This window comes from Diospyros lotus, chromosome 15 (genome assembly GCF_014633365.1).
Source record: "Diospyros lotus cultivar Yz01 chromosome 15, ASM1463336v1, whole genome shotgun sequence".
In the NCBI taxonomy this organism is placed as follows: domain Eukaryota; kingdom Viridiplantae; phylum Streptophyta; class Magnoliopsida; order Ericales; family Ebenaceae; genus Diospyros; species Diospyros lotus.
Window position 1 is genome coordinate 12,160,258 of NC_068352.1, and position 18,157 is coordinate 12,178,414.

General features: G+C 38.8%; 1 protein-coding gene across 1 annotated transcript; it reads left to right on the top strand.

Moving 5' to 3' along the window:
• Positions 1-16,465: 16,465 nt before the first annotated feature.
• On the top strand, positions 16,466-17,647 carry LOC127791575 (uncharacterized). The gene has a single exon (XM_052321557.1). The coding sequence runs from the start codon at positions 16,466-16,468 to the stop codon at positions 17,645-17,647; it is 1,182 nt and encodes a 393-aa protein (XP_052177517.1).
• Positions 17,648-18,157: the final 510 nt, after the last annotated feature.

Consider the following 18,157-nt stretch of genomic DNA (forward strand, 5'->3'; position numbering starts at 1 on the left):
TGGCATCACTACAAACTCGTAGTGTCCATAGCGAGTCCTGAAAGCAGTCTTCTGAATATCATCATCTCTAACTCGCACTTGATGGTATCCCGATCTCAAATGTATCTTCGAAAATACCTTAGCTCCTCACAATTGATCTAGCAAGTCATCCACTCGAGGTAAGGGATACTTATTCTTCACTATCACCTGGTTCAATTGACGATAGTCAATACATAATCTCAAAGATCCGTCTTTCTTCCTCACGAACAATATTGGTGCACCCCACGGGGATGAACTGGGTCGGATAAAACCCTTTTCTATTAATTCTTCTAATTGGGCCTTCAACTCCTTTAGCTCATTAGGTGCCATCCGATATGGAGCCTTAGAGATAGGCTGTGTACCAGGTAATAACTCAATAGTTAACTCTAACCCTCTCCGAGGAGGTAATCCTGATAACTCATCAAGGAAAACTTCTTGGAAATCTCGTACTATTGGTACCTCGAGTAAATTCTTCTTGCTTCCTTTATCAGTGGTTACAAAGGCTAGATAAGCCTTGCATCCATCACGCATTAGCTTTTCAACTTTCATCACCGAGATCATAGGAATTGTAGACATAGGCTTAACTCCTCTATAAATAAGAATCGGCTGTTGAGGTAGTTCAAAATCAATAATCTTTCGTCGACAATCGACTCTTGCATAATGTCGTGATAGCCAATCCATGCCAAGGATCAAATCAAAATCCTTAACATCGAGAATTACCAAATCTCCTAATAGCTTCTTATTATGGACCTCGATCTCACAATTCTCAAACATTTCTCTAGCTATCATAATCTTATCTCCCGGCGTAGACACAATCAAGTGGTACGGCAAAGAAATCCGGGAATGGGGAACATAACATACTGTGCGCAGTGCAATAAAAGAATGTGTAGAACTAGTATCAAATAATGCACACACATCATGACCATATAGGGATAGAATACCTTGGATAGTCCCGTTGCCCTGCTCTGCCTCAACTGTGGTAAGGGCATAAACTCTACCCTGCACCTGTCTATCTGCGGGCGGTGGATGCTGAGCTACTGGTAGTGCTGGTATAGGTGTCGCTCTTGGCCCTCTAATTGCTGGTGGCCTCTGATTAGCCTGCTGACCTCTATTTTGGGGCGGTTGAGTACACCGGTTAACTGTGTGTCCTTTTTATCCACACCTGAAATAAGTGACCTCTGGTGCGGGGAGTGCCGCTTGATTCCTCGGGCAATCTTTCTTTCTATGCCCCTCTTATCCACACTTGAAACAAACGTTCTTCCCAGCTAGGCACGGTCCTCCGTGCTTCCTTCCACACTGACCACACTATGGATTATTCTCTGCCTTATTTCCTTGTCCGGTTGTCAACTTTCTCTTCTTATTATTATTGGACAAACCCTGAGATGTACTTGTGCCCTTCTTGGCTGCTTGTGTTGCTCTCCATTCATTATGATCTCGCTTGATAGCATATGCTCGCTGGACCACCGTGGCATAATCCACGCTCAGAGCTCTTCCAAACGCATGTCGAATATCTGCACGCAATCCTCTCTAGAATTTAGCGGCCTTCTTTGCTTCACTGGACACCAACTCCAGAGTATATCGAGACAAGGCTGTAAACTCTGCCTCGTACTGAGCCACTATTTTAGTACCTTGCACCAACTTAACGAACTCATAGACTTTTTACTCCTTGACCCATGCTGGGCAATAAGTATCGTTGAACACTTGTTGAAACTCAACCCATGTGGGCTCTCGATCACCAAACCTCTTGCGAGCAGTCTCCCACCATCTCTCGGCATCACCTCTGAACATGAACGTGCTAAGTCGAACTCGTCGGTCGTCTACACAACCAATAGATCGGAGATGCTTCTCTATTGATAGCATCCAATTCTCTGCTGTTGCTGCATTTGTACCTCCATGAAATGCTGGTGGTTGGAACGCCATGAAGTCCTTCAATAATTGACTCCCAGTGTCTGGCGCTACAACTGGAGTTGTTGGGGCGACTAGTGGCTCGCCTCCACTGCCTCCTGCTTCTTGGTGTACTTGCGATTGCCTCACCTGATTCGTCACTAGGGTATCAACTACCCTCATCAAACCTGCCAACATGCCTCACATCTCGGCCATACCCTTTCGTAAGTCACTACCAGAATCCCCTGGAGAGCCTGGTGTGGGAACTGGAACCTCGCCTGGCGTAGAAGTAGCCTGGCTGCGAGTACGGGGTCGTCCTCTTTGATTACTCATCTTCCTGCATCACCACTTAGGGTTAGAATACTATAAATTGGGCTAACGTATCTAACTGACTAACACCAGTCCTAACTCTACCCAACATCCTATGTGTGTACTGGAGACTCCTCAAAACACTGCTCTGATACCAATACTGTAACACCCCCTCTCCTAGAATTGCCTGAGAAGAGGTGCTACTGGAGATAATAAAATAAACTGACTGATAAACTGAAATCTGATACCAAAGTGAACATCTCAATCAACTGAAATAAAACTCTGAGTTAATAATCGAAAACCATAAATTACATCTAAGGGAAAATCCTTAAACTGGAACATAAAATAAATCTAAACTGATCAAGCACTAACTAATAAACTAACAACTCCCAGACATCTTTGGTCTTGAGCGGCTCCATGTACACACACTACTGGACACTGCTGCAAGGCCCCACATCTAGTACTCCCCCACTAGGACCTGGAATGGTGAAGAGTACAAGGTGAGCTACAAAGCTCAGCAAGTAATAAACTGGAAAGAATAACTGAAGCTGAATCGAAGAATATCGATACTGATAAAAATACTTACTAAACTTGTACTGAGAGATATAATACTCACTGGATGGCACTTATAAGATGTAATGCACATAACTGTAACTAAATGCAGGTATGCAACTTTGGCACATAGGCCCACATAACTGTAACACATACCTGACTGATCTAAGTCCTGCAAACATAAAAACTATAAGCACATACATTGGGCAATATGCCCCTAGCTCCCTGGTCGACATCAGGCGAGCAACTCATAACTGAGATATAATTGAACTGATACTAGTGGGATCCCCGCGGACAAGCCGCCTGGAGCGTATAATGCAATGCTCATATAAATGCTGGCACACGATATGTAGTGCTCCACATAAAGTCATGCTCAATGCTCATACAAATATGTATGCACGTAATCTCACAAAATAATGCTGATTATGTCATAATTAATTGCTAAACATGGTATATGATTTTTATCAACTATTTTGATATTCAAATATTCTGAAATTTCTAAGTATAGGCATGGCATATTGGATTTTATCATATCTTGGCATAAAGATTCAATATTTGAATAATTGAATATTTATATTAAATTTAAGACTTGAATCAAGAATTTATTGGAAGCCATTCGGATGCCATTTGATACTATTTGGATGATTAAGGAAGCAAAATAAAGCAATTTGAATGAAAAAGCAGCCCATTCGAATGAAAAAAAATCGAATTTCAGCAAACTCATTCGAATGGAAGATTACTCATTCGAATGACAGAGACTCATTCGAATGACAGAAGGCTCATTTGAATGATAGATGATATTCAAAGGCTATTCGGATCTGATCTGGGACTCATTCGAATGACTCACAAATTCATTCGAATGAATTTTGAAAATTTCCAACTTTTGAACTGGCAAAAAGTGACTCATTCGAATGCAACAGTAACTTTATTCGAATCAATTTATGGATCATTCGAATGACAAGAAGGCTCATTCGAATGCTAGACTATACAAACAACGACTTACTCAAATCTTCAAGGGCTCATTCGAATGACAAGAAAACTCATTTGAATGACAGTCTCAAAACTTCAAAAATTCATACGAATGATACGATAACACATGACTCATTCGAATGACAAAGGAGTCATTTGAATGACTAATACATTATAAGAGAAAAACTTACGATAGCACTGAAAACTCATTCGGATACCACTGAACTCATTCGAATGACAAAGGGGCTCATTAGAATGACTGGAAACTTATACAAAACGAAGCTTACGATAACAGAAACCATATCTTGAATCAAAACTTAACATCACTACACCATTCCAAAAGAAATCTTGGGAGAACAATCCCAATTGATATAAAATAATATCAAGATGTATTAAATCAATCGCTTATGAAAGAACACGCTGAAAAGAATTGTGCATGGCTTATCATATCTCATCGGACATGGATATATCGCATGAATCTATATAATATTCTTGAACATACCATCTGATTAAACTAGGAACCCAAATCAATTAGTCTTGGTATTCTGAGATCACTGCTAATACGATTTGAAGATCATATTTAAAAGATTCACTAGAAAGAATCCCACATAACTTCCTCATGCACTCACTGTTCTACGTATACATATATATATATATATACTGCAAATGATATAAATCTAAGAACTCAAAGGAACCCTGGAATCAACTGAGGACAAACTGTTATGAATCTGTAATGAAAGGAATTACAGATAGGATACTTGCCTTATGATCTTCTTGATTGACTCTATAATCTCTCGAGAGTCTTCTATGCAAAGCTTGAACTCACTGTATATGCATGAAAAATATATACATACATACTGACTGTATTAATATGAATTACACTAAGAATCTTGAATCAACTGAGGGTATCACTAAACTATAATCCTGTAAGAATGGATTACAGGGATGGGATACTTGCCTTAGACTCTCTGATCGAACCCTAATGATCGCCAAAAGAGACTCCTATGCAAGATTGTGAATCTGCTACTGCTTCTTGGCTCCTCTGTTCTTCACGATTTTCTCTCTTTCAGCGGCGTGAAGAGACTAAGGCTAATGAGGCTATACATATATACATGTGTCTATAGGAAACCTAATGCCCTTCTCCTTCTCCTACTATATCCAAGAGACTCTAATCCCAATCCTCTCACGGATGGAATCACTAATCTCTTAATAACTCTTATTAACTAAATTAAATAAATAACAACTTCTTAAATGACTTTCAAGTCCTTGCATTTAATTTCCAAAAATAAATAAATAATTAAATTCTATTTAAAAGTTATTTTCTCAATTAAAATCTCTAAATTGCCATATTAATAATTAATTGGCAAAAATCCTCCAAACAACTAATTAAGAAATTCAGTAATTTCTAAATAAAATCTAAACCCTCTAATGGGTCGTTACATTGATCATGTGGTATATTGCATCAACTGTTTTTACTTGCAAAAGAGCTGGTGCATGGCATGTCATTTTCATATCATCGAGGTATTGATTTTCATGTCGTGTGATTTTCATATCATCGGGGTATTGATTTTCGTGTCGTTATTGGGTCCGTATGGGACATGATGGGGTCTTCTTGAGAATGGGATAAGGTTAATCCTGGTGAACGAGTGACACTGTAGGGCACTCGAGAAATTAAGTATGTCACGGCAAGGTCAACCCCAATGGTGTGTGGAAGGTGTTTTCCACGGGAGGTTGAGTATATCAAGGAGATTTCTCAAGATAGACGTGTTTGCATGTGTCGTTTTGTTTGTGTATGCCATGCTCGTATGTTTTTCATGCATTTTGTAAACTGTTTCATACCGTCACTTAGATGTTTTGTCATCTAACCTGGGTTATGCCCCTAGAACGTTCAATGTTCTAGCCAGGGACTACTACGAGGGCAAGGACATGGCCGGCTAAAGGTCAATGGGGCTTAGCTTGATAGTCGTTGTAACCTTTTGGGGGTTCTAGTATGTATTTCAGCTTGTGTGTGAATAGTTATACGATAACATTGTTATCATTGGGTTATCTGTACTACGTATTTTATTAAGGAAATACTATGTAAGAACCACGGTGTTCGATATTAATATATCCGCTGCGTTATGATATGTCTCATTTAGTCGTTAAGATTATTGATCTTGTTAAGTTAAACGAGCAAGACTAGGGTTTTTGGGATCCTGTGTGTGCATATGAAGGTTGTTTATGAAGCACCGCACGTGATGATGTTATTCAAAAAAAAAGATTCCCAACAATACCCTTATAGTGACATGCCCGGCGAGGCAGGGTGTTACACAGAGACTATGTTCTTGATCAAAACTCAATGAAACTATGCCATTCTGAACGAAATCTTGGAAACATGAATCCCAACTGGTATGAAACAACATTAAGGATGATTCAACAATGATATTTGGAAGAATTGCTATATAACTCATGCACATCTATCTTTGTGAATTCACTATTTACGTATATATATATACATGCACTACAATTGATAAAATCTGAGAACTCAATGAAGAGCTGGAATAATCTAAAAAATTGATACGAACCTGTAATGGAAGGGATTACAGGAAGAATACTTGCCTGATAGAACCCTGGAGCGATCCTGAAGACTCTAGCAAGCCTCTACTATCTCTTTGGCCTAACAAGGAAGATTAGTCCCCGTTACACTGGTCCGATTGAGATTTTGAGATGGATAGGGACTTTGGCATATGAGTTAGCTTTGCCACCTCAGTTGTCCTATGTTCATAACATGTTTCATGTTTTGATGTTAAGGAAGTATGTGTCAGATCCTCAGCAGGTGATTGATTTTTAGACTCTTGAAGTTAGAGAATATGTGTCTTATGAAAAGATGCCTACTAGTATTCTAGAGTGAAAAGAAGAGATTTTGAGGAACCGATCAATTCCTCTTGTAGAAGTGCAATGGCAATGACACTCGTTAGAAGAGGTGACGTGAGAATAAGAAGAAGAGATGAGGCGTCTTTACCCCTCAATGTTTGAGTAACCAGGTACGAATTTGGAGGACCAAATTCTTTTAAGGAGGGGAGAAATTATAATGACCCATTAGAGGGCCTAGATTTATTCAAGAATTATTTAATTAATTGCTGAGGTATTTGATTAAGAGATTTTTCCAATTGATTATTTAATGTGGAAATTTAGAGATTTTGAAGGAAAAGAATAGCATTTATTTCTTTTTAATGTTGGAGTTAAAGGAATTTGCCAAGGTGGCAATTTAGATTTTTAATTGAGAGAATAGTATCTAAATAGCATTTAAATGGAATTTATGTTGTGGAAATTAAATGCAAGGGTATGAAGGTAATTTTGGAGTTTTATTATTATTTGAGAGTTTTAATAATAATTTTTATATTATTATTAATTAAGTGAGATTATGTATTTAAAGGAGAATGAGAATCCATATATGAGATGGATTTGGATTGAGAGTCTCCTAGTTAGATTTGGAGAAGGAATCCAAGTTGTAGAAGAAGTGTGATCTAGGGCTTTATGTCTATATATAGAGCCCATTAGCTTAGCTTTTCTTCACGCCGTGTGAAGAACAGAAAGGCCAAGAGATAGTAGAGGCTTGCTAGAGTCTTCAGGATTGCTCCAGGGTTTGATCAGAGAGTTCTATCTGGCAAGTATTCTTTCTATAATCCCTTTCATTACAGGTTCATATCAGTTTTTCAGATTATTCCAGTTCTTCATTGAGTTTTCAGATTTTATATGAATTGCAGTGCGTGTATATATATATATATATACGTAAATAGTGAATTCATGAGATAGATGTGCATGAGTTATACAGCGATTCTTCCAAATATCATTGTTGAATCATCCTTAATGTTGTTTTATACCAGTTGGGATTTATGTTTCCCAAGTTTTAATTCAGAATGGTATAGTTTGTTAAGATTCGTTCAAGATCAGAGTCTCTGTGAGCGTTCGTCTTTGGGTTTAAAAGTTGCAGATATCCGGATGAGTTCTTCCATATCCGGATGGATTTTCCAAAGCTTGTGGGTAGCATTCGGATGGAATAGAGTCTATCAGGATAATTCAAAAAGTTTTATGTGAGTGACATTCGGATAGCCCTTGGGCATATCCAAATGGTTGTATCACATTCGGATGAATCCAGTGCCTATTGTGAGTAATATCTGGGTAACTCTTGTTCATATCCGGATAGCCCAGTAATATCTGGATGCTTCGTTTTCGTATTCGGATGTGTCCAACAGTGATTGTGAGTAGTATCCTGTAACGACCCGCTCCCACTTACGGGTGCCACTGGTAAATAATCGACCAGATTACTCACCTATCAAATTACAACTGAAGGGTTGGACTATGTTTCAACAGGAAACGCCCTAGGTGGGAACTAGGCTTCGTCCTTCCCTTCGCTCCACTCAGGAATCGGTCCTAACTCAATCAAGAAGACACAGCGGACTGAGACCCGAAACCCGAGTGAGCTTCACCTCTCTTCAGCTCGCCCCATAGCAAGCTAGAGGTGACCCAGGCACAAAGCTAGCATACAAACACTTCGCTGAGTATTGGGGATTTATGAGAACATACCTCGCTGATCTTTACTCGATCCGAACTTGGATTCAATAACCCAAGCCATATATATAATGAACAATTTCACAATCATTTATCACTCTACGATGATTACAACAATTAGATACAACCAACTCTCAACAAGTATACATTTACTCACAAGGGTATACACACATCACACTACATGACTACGTACAAGAGGTAATAAAATACAAAACTCGGGCAACACAGCTAGTTGCCACAACAGCCTCCTGGCGCCATCCCTGCTTGTATCCGGACTTGCATCATCTACACATGAGGTAAAACCTCATGAGTCATAAAGACTCAGTAAGGGTGCAATGCATGTAAATATGAGTATAATCATGTTTATGTATGCCAAATGCATGCAAATGAGGCTAGGCTCACACATCCTCACAACCCACTAAGGTTTGAGGCATCAACCTATCAGCCCCCCACCACTAGTCCTCCATATGGCCACAGGTCCACTAGTTCTTGCATCACACAAGATATAACCACTACATGCCAATGCAACATAAAAACATTATCAAACACATTTACCAACTTGCAAGGCCACCTCCACATGGGGCCGTCCCTTACCTGGCTCGAAGCTTCATCTCCGCCTCGGCACGAATTCCAGCTTGAATCTCAAGTTCTTCTAGGATCACCGTCCCTCCGGTCGAACCTCATTCAATTGGAAGGAAAAATCGGCCAATCGCCCATGCCGACGTTGCTTCCCGAGCTACCATCACATGCCCGAAATCCCATTCTCGAGCTTCCGGTATGCTCTACGAGCCTCAATATGATTTCCAGGACTTTTCCCCAATTTTCTGGAATTTTTCGGGATTTTTCATCTATTTTTCAGAATTTCCATTTTTCTTTTTCTTTTCTATTTTTTTTTCTTCTTTATTTTCTTTCCTCCTCTCCCGCGCAGCTACTGTTCATTGTCTTCAACCTTCCGTGCCTTCTTCTCCATTTGCTCTTCTTCTCACGCACGAGCAGCTCCTTCTTCTTCCCCATCGCGCGCCTGCCTGCGTGCACCACCAACCACCCGCTGCCTGGCCTCCTTCGGTCGCCCCGCAACAGCTGCTCGTCGCCCACTTCGCTGCTGCAACTGCTGCGCGCAGCCATGGCCGCGCTTGGCTGCTGCAACGGCAGCTTCGCAGCTGCCATGGCTGCGCTCCCGGCCCTCTCTGACACTTCCTTGCGCCCCTAAGCTTGCTGATGGCCTCCAGCGTGCATCCCCTGACGCTGACCAGCGGCTGGAACAGCAGCGAAGCTGCTGCCATGGCCGTTCGCCTTTGCTGCACCAGCCATCATCGGCTCTTCCAACGTCGCTGGTCACCGCGGCCACCACAGGCTAGCTCCACGCGAGCCATCGCTACCATCAGTCTCTCCTTGAGCTCCATCATCGCTTCCATGGTTGCGTCTTCTCCAAGCAGCCCCTGCAACCAGCCAGCAACACCGCCATTCTTGGCCGGCCAGCTACCATCTCCCACGATCTCTCTCTCTATTTCACTCTCATTCACAAGCTCTCTCTCATTTCTTCTCTGATCTCACTCTCCTTTGCATCTCCCTCTCTCATCCTGCTCCTCTCGGCCATTTCAAATGCCAGAGATGATAACATAGGAAGCTTCCTTGAAGCTTCCTCTCGTACGGGAGATACATACATATATATATATATATATTTATACTAATTACACAATAGCCCCTCAATTTCCTAATTCCACTTAAGAGAATTGATAATTACACTTGGGGGATTTTATAATTACACTTGGACCCTCCCAAGATTTTAATTAATTTCCCACAAGCCACTAAAACATTAATTCTCCAAAATTAATAATTTGACTTTTACTCGATAAAGCCAATTTCGTCCCTACGCTTGCACGGGACCTTAATTTGACCCGAAAACACTTAAGGGTTGCCTTACTCAGAAAACCGAACCACCCCTAGGGTCCCCTTAGCTTCCAGGAGGTCCCCTTTAATTATTCGGTAATGGCACCCACTCCGGCTTATATAAAATTTATTCCGAAATTTATTCCCGATCGAACCGCTTCCAGCGTCATTAATCTCATCTCAAGACGCTCATCAATCTCTTGCCCTCTTCCTTGGACATCAAAGTCCCGAGGCATTCCCAGCCGCCAATTCGGTAAATTTCATTAATAAATTACTCGAAATTGACTTTTGGCCTTCCCGGACCACCCTAGGCCCTGTCGAAATAGTCAAAACTTATTTATTTACAATACTATGTAATACTGGGTATTACATATCCGGATGCCTTGAGTCGTATCCGAATGTGCCTAGTTGTTATGAGTGATATCCGGATGCTTCATGTTGTATCCAGATGAGTTTAAGACTTTCTGTGAGTAATATCCAGATACTTTGTATCGTATCCAGATGTATCTAAAGTTCTTCGAGTATGATATCCGGGTGGTTTGTTTATACATCCAGATAGGTTAAGATAATATCCAGATGTCTCGCCTAATATCCGGATGCCTCCCTCAAAAGTTAAAATTCGTATTCGAATAGTCTCTTGTGGCATCCGAATGCCTCAGTGAAATATCCGGATGGCCAGAATCATGTTCAAATGTCCTAGTCCTTATCCGAATACTATCCAGCATATCCGAATAGCTCGTTCTTTGTGTTTCCAGTGTATCTGGATGACTAGTATCATATCCGGATGTCCTAGTTTCTATCCAAATATATTCCAGCATATCCGAATAGCTTCTCATTTGAGCGTCAGTATATCCGGATGAGCCTTCTTCATGTCTGGATGTCTTTCATCATATCCGGATATCCTTCTCAATATCCGGATGGCTTTTCCAAAAATTCAATTTAGCTTCTAGTAATGTTTTAATCCAAGTTTTAATAAAAGTAATGTATTCAATACCTCCAAATATTGAATTTAAATGCCATAATTTACCAAGTCAATCATGCCCATACCATAAATCATAATTCATAGAATCTTTGTATTCTAATATATAGATGAAGATCATATCATGTTCAGTATTATTTTATTATGACATGATCAACATTGTTTTGTGAGATTATGTGCATACATTTTGGTATGAGCATTGAGCATGACTTTATATGGAGCACTACATATCGTGTGTCAGCATTTATGTGAGCATTGCATTGCATTATGAGTGCTAGGCGGCTTGTCTGCGGGGATCCCATCAGTTTCAGCTCAGTTTATGAGTTGCTCGCCTGGTGGAAATCAGGGGGCTAGGGGCTTTACCCACAGTATGTGCTTATAATTTTTATGTATGCAGCTTTCAGATCAGACAGGTATGTATTATCAGAGTATGTGGGCCTATGAGCCAAAGTTGCATACCTGCATTTAGTTTACAGTTTATGTGCATTACATTTTTATGAATGCAAACAAATAGTGATTATACAGTACAAGTTCAATGAGTTATTTATTAGTATCGATATTCTTCGATTCAACTTCAGTATTCTTTCCAGCTTATTACTTGCTGAGCTTTTTAGCTCACCTTGTACTCTTCACCCCTCCAGATTCTAGCAGGGGAGTACCAGATGTGGGGCCTAGTAGTAGTGGTCTATAGTATGTGTACATGGAGCCGCTTAAGATAAAAGATGTCTGGGAGTCTGTTGAGTTTTATAGTGTTTTCTCAGTTTAGATCTATTTTATATTTTAATTGAGGGATTGTCCCTTAGACAGAGTTTATGGTTTTCAATCTGTATTGACTCAGAGTTTTTATTCCAGTTGATTGAGATGTTCAGTTATGGTATCAGATTTCAATTTTTCAGTTCATATCCGGATGTCCTAGTCCTTATCCGAATACTATCCAGCATATCTGAATAGCTAATTCTTTGTGCTTCTAGTGTATCCGAATGACTAGTATCATATCCGGATATCCTAGTTTCTATCTGAATATCTTCCAGACAGCTTCTTATTTGAGCATTAGTGTATCCGGATGAGCCTCCTTCATATCCGGATGTCTTTCATCATATCCTGATATCTGGATGGCTTTTCCAGAAATTTAATTGAACTTCTAGAATAGTTTAATCCAAGTCTTAATTAAGTTAAATTATTCAATAACTTCCAGTAATGAGTTTATATACCAGAATATAACAAGTTAATCATACTCATGCCATAAAACATAATTCATTGAATCTTTGTATTCCAATATATAGATGAAGATCATATCATGTTCAGCATTATTTTATTATGACATGATTAGCATTATTTGGTGAGATTATGTGGTATGAGCATTGAGCATGACTTTATATGGAGCACTACATATCGTGTGCCAGCATTTATGTGAGCATTGCATTGCATTATGCACGCTAGGCGGCTTGTCCGGGGGGATCCCATCAGTTTCAGTTTCAGCTCAGCTTATAAGTTGCTCGCCTGGTGGCAACCAGGGGGCTAAGGGTTTATTGCCCACAGTATGTGCTTACAATTTTTATGTATACAGGTTTTAGATCAGACAAGTATGTATTATCAGATTATGGGACTTAGTAGTAGTATTCAGTAGTGTGTGTACGTGGAGCCAGTCAAGATAAAAGATGTCTAGGAGTCTGTTGAGTTTTATAGTGTTTTCTCAATTTAAGTCTATTTTATATTTCAGTTGAGGGATTGTCCCTTAGACAAAGTTTGTGCTTTTCAGTCTGTATTGACTTAGAGTTTTTATTTCAGTTGATTAAGATGTTCCTTTATGGTATCAGATTTCAGTTTATCAACTAGTTTTATTTTATTTTCCCCGTAGCACCTCTTCTCGGGCGTTCTAGGAGAGGGGGTATTACATAAAAATATTATCAAACATATTTACCAACTTGCAAGGCCACATCCACATGGGGTCATCCCTTACCTGGCTTGAAGCCTCATCTCTACCTCGGCACGAACTCCAGCTTGAACCTCAAGCTCATCTAGGATCACTGCCTTACCGATCGAACCTAGATACCACACACACAAAATCCCCACAATATCAACATTAACCAATGCCTTCATTTCCGCAAAACACCACAAAACCACTCGTCAACACTACATCCAAACAACCCCGACATAGGGTTCAATCCAACCAATACTACACAATTCATTATCTCACATAATAAGAATATGTTGAAAAGAATTAAATTAATTACGTCGATTAATCTGGAGAAAAAGTTCGACCAATTGCCTACACCAGCGTTACCTCTTTGGCTGCCATTTTGAGTCCAAAATCCCATTTTTGAGCTTTCGACACGCTCCTCGGGCCCCAACATAATTTCCAGAATTTTGATGAGTGCATAATTTCATATATTTATTTCCCTTACATATGGTCTCTTGAGTGAGATTTATTCCTTATTATGTTGATTTATACTTATTTGTATGGTTAAGGCAATTTTAGATAGGTTAGAATAAATTGGGCTTTTACTTACAAAATTTCAGCTTTTTAATATTTTGACCTTTCGGGCTTCTTACAGATTTTCGAACATGTTAGAGTTCAAGAACATGAATAAGGTCTTCATAAATTTTGTATAGGACTTCTTTGGATTTCCATAATGGTATGATTTGTCCAAATTCGAGTTCGTTTGGGCCTCCAAACATTGCTTCAAGTTAGGGCCGAAAAGCTGGGCCAAATCCTAATTGGATTAGAATTCTACACAAACATGGAATCTTTAAAAGGCCATAACTTGAGATTCTGATGTCCAAATCGAGTGATTAAAAATCCTAAATTCCTTTAAACATTCTTAACTACAATTCTTAAGAAGGGGCCAAAGCCCAAAACGCTCATTATCCGACCCAAAGTCGGCTCACAAGTGACGGGAGTCTAAGAGCCCTAATTCCTTAGCTGATTTGGATTCCTTGTTGGGGGATATTTAAAGTCTTGATCCAAGCTCAAGAGGGGGGACGCCCAGTAAGAAAAAGAGGCAGAGAAGCACATCCAAGAGGGGCAAGAAGCATCATTTTCATATTTTCTCTTCTTTTTGTGTTCTTTGTCTCATTATGTGTGGCTAAACTTTGGTTTTTCAGTAGAAGGATATTTTGAAGCCATGGTGAAGAACATTGTGAGATCTTTTTGAGTTTATTTAAAATGTGATTTTATCTTGAATATTCATGTATCTTCTGGTTTTATTATTTATGATTGTGTGTTTTGATTGCATAGACGGCCGCTATTCAATTCTTGATGCATGATCAATTGCTAGCTTGAATACCAAATCCGTAATTGTTTGGGCTTTCTTGTATAAGTAGAAACTAGGGTTGATGATTATGGATAAGTTTTCGTTCAATTCCTAGGGAGTACATGTGTTGAATTAAATAAATCGAGCTTGTGTGTTTATTGTTCAGATTTGGTCTTGTTTCCACAAAGTTTAATGCTGCCATTGAATTAAATTCTAGAGAGCTTATTCTAGGGTTGTTTGAAGATAAGGGTTAATTGAAGAGCTTGTTTTAATTAATTAAGAAGTATGGGAAACATTGAATGAACAGAACTTGTTGTTCTTTCTAAGGTTAAGTATTCAAGGAAAATTAGTGACTTTGGCATCAATGATCAGTGTTATAACCATGGTGGATCAATCCCTTCTACCGGAAACATTTCTATTAATTACTTTAATCTTTTACATTCTGATTTGTCTTATTAATTTAGAATAATATTTTATTTTTAATTATTTAAATTTCATAATACAAACCCCCCAATCGTTTCTTCTATTTACTCTAATTTTTCAAAGGAATAGATCTAACCAATCCCTGTGGATACGACTTTGCTCATCACTATCACAATTCATATTTTAAAGAGCAAGAATTTATTACTTGTTGGATTCGACACCCATCAAATTTTTGGCGTCGTTGCTAGGGATTGGTGTCGAGTAGATTTATTCTTTTTGTTTTTATTTTTATTTTTATTTATTTTGGTGATTTTTTTGTTTGTTTGTTTGTAAGTCTTATGTGTTTTCAGGTTTATGACCAGATCTTCTCATCAAGGTGAATTGAAATTTGACTTGGAAATTGATAGAACTATCCATAGGTTGAGAAGAGAAGCTAAACAAGTTTCAACAGAACAGGCTTCAGGAATAGCATCAGGCATCAATATAGCTTCGAACACTCTTTTCATTCCATCTAGCGATTCAAAAGAAGAGGAAGTCATCGTCATTAATGACAGGACATTAAAGGAGTTGGCTGCTCCTGATTTGAACCAACTGTCTTTATGTATTGAGTACCCTAATTTAGACGTTGCTTTTGAATTAAAATCAGGACTCATACATTTGTTGCCTACTTTTCGTGGTCTTGCATGTGAGGATCCTCATAAGCATTTGAAAGAATTTCATGTGGTGTGTTCAAGCCTGAAACCACAAGGAGTGACTGAAGAACAAATTAAATTGCGTGCTTTTCCATTCTCACTGGCTGATGTAGCAAAGGATTGGTTGTTTTACTTATCTTCAAGTTTTGTAACTACATGGACAGGGATGGTCAGATTGTTTCTTAATAAATTTTTCCCTGCTTCACAAGCTGCTAGCATTAGAAGGGAGATATGTGGAATAAGGCAAAAAGATATAGAAACCCTTCACGAGTATTGGGAAAGATTTAAACAATTGTGTGCCAGCTGTCCTCAACATGGAATTTCTGAACAACTTCTCATTCAGTATTTCTATGAAGGGTTACTACCTATGGAGAGGAAAATGATGGATGCAGCTAGTGGAGGTGCTATAGTGAACAAAACCCCTAGTGTCGCTAAAGATTTGATTTCCATCATGGCTGCTAGCTCACAACAGTTTGGATTTAGACAAGACACCCCTTTGAGAAGGGTGAATAAGGTAAGTATATCTTCCCTTGAAAATCAAATATCCAATCTAACTTCTCTTGTTCAACAATTGGCTGTAGGAAATTTGCAACAAGTCAAAGCTTGTGGAATTTGTGCTACTATTAGTCATCCAACGGATGTGTCCTACACTTCAAGAAGATTCTTTAGAGCATGCCAATGCAGTTGGAGGATTCCCAGGCCCACCACAAAGGAAGTACGATCCAGGGTGGAGGGATCATCCCAACTTCAGTTATGGAGAAAGGCCACAATTCCAATATTACCAACTAACACCACATATTCCACCACAACAACCTTCCTCAAGTTCAGGTATGTCTCTAGAAGAAATTGTTAAATCACTTGCAACTAACACATAACAATTTCAACAGGAGACAAGAACAAGCATCAAGCAATTAGAGAATCAAATTAGTCAACTAGCAACATCAATGAGCAGGCTTGAAGCTCAAGGTTCTGGGAAATTACCTTCCCAAACAATTATAAATCCTCGAGAAAATGTAAGTGCCATTACGTTGCGAAGTGGAAAAGAAATTGACATTCTTGTTCAGAATCCTACAGATTTAGCTAAGAAGACTCAAAAAGAGGAGGCAGAAAATGAGGCGACAATCTCTTCTAAGTTAATCTCTCAAACAATTGTGCATAATTCTGATAAACCTAATCCTTTTCCTTTTCCTAGCAGGTTATCTAAATGTAAAAAGGAAGATCAAGAAAAGGATATCTTGGAGATTTTTCGAAAGGTAGAAGTGAACATTCCTTTATTGGATGCCATTAAACAAGTCCCAAGGTACGCAAAATTTCTCAAGGAATTGTGCACCAACAAGAGGAAGTTGAAAGGTAATGAGAAGGTAAGTATGGGAGAGAATGTTTTAGCCGTCCTTCAAAAGAAATTACCTCCCAAATGCAAGGACCCAGGTATGTTCACTATCCCTTGCAAAGTAGGTAATGTCAGGATTGAGAAAGCAATGTTAGATCTAGGAGCTTCAATAAATGTCATGCCTCTTTCTATTTATTCATCTCTGAATATTGGTCCATTGAAAGAAACAAGTGTGATTATTCAACTTGCTAATAGATCTAATGTGTATCCTGAGGATGTTTTAGTGCAAGTTAATGAATTTGTTTTTCCTGTTGATTTTTATGTGCTTAACATGGAAGAAGATGACTCATCTAATCTAGCACCAATCTTATTAGGGAGACCATTTCTAAAAACAGCAAGGACAAAGATTGATGTTCATGATGGTACCCTTACCATAGAGTTCGATAGAGAGATTGTGAAATTTAATATATTTGATAACATAAGGTACCCTAATGATGTTCAATCTGCATTTTCTATTGGCATGGTTAATGTTTTTGCACAGGAGACTTTTGAGTTGAGACATGAGGGCAAGATGAAGGTAAGGACAAAGGATAAGAAAAAGGACAAGACAAAGGCATTTCAAGATAGAATGGTTGCTAGAAAGCAATTTGTGTCTGGACAAAAAGTTTTACTTTACAATTCAAGACTCAAATTAATGCCTGGTAAGTTACGTTCTCATTGGATTGGTCCTTTTGAAGTTACTAACGTATTTTCTTATGGTGCAGTTGAGGTACGAAGCTTAGGAACTAATGATTGATGCTAAAAAAATGCAAAATTTGTTATGTTTTTATTACCTCCTAATCCAATTGATTGACTTAAAATCTCCAAAATTGCTTGTTGCAGACCAAAAGAAGGAAAAGAAATGAAAGAATGACTCATACTCTCCAAAGGCACGATTGAAAGAGGAAGAAAAAGCTAAGAAATGAAGGTGTTCTAATAAAAGTCAAAGCCATTCGAATGAGTCCTCAAAGATATTCAAATATGGAGCAAATCAGAAGAAAGCTGCTCAATCATTCGAATAGATCATTCTTACATTCGAATATGCAAGATATCAGGTATGTATTCGGATAAGCTTGGCCTAATTCGAATAAGAAGTAACAAAAATCAAGATCTCCAGGTAAGATTGTGCATATTCGAATACTTCCCAAGTCATTCGAATGAGCCGAGCATGAGAAGAAATTCGGATAAGCACATCCTTTGGAAGCAATGAAGATATATCTGAATAAAGTCCAAGTCATTCGAATGTAATTGAAAAAGAAAGGAAATC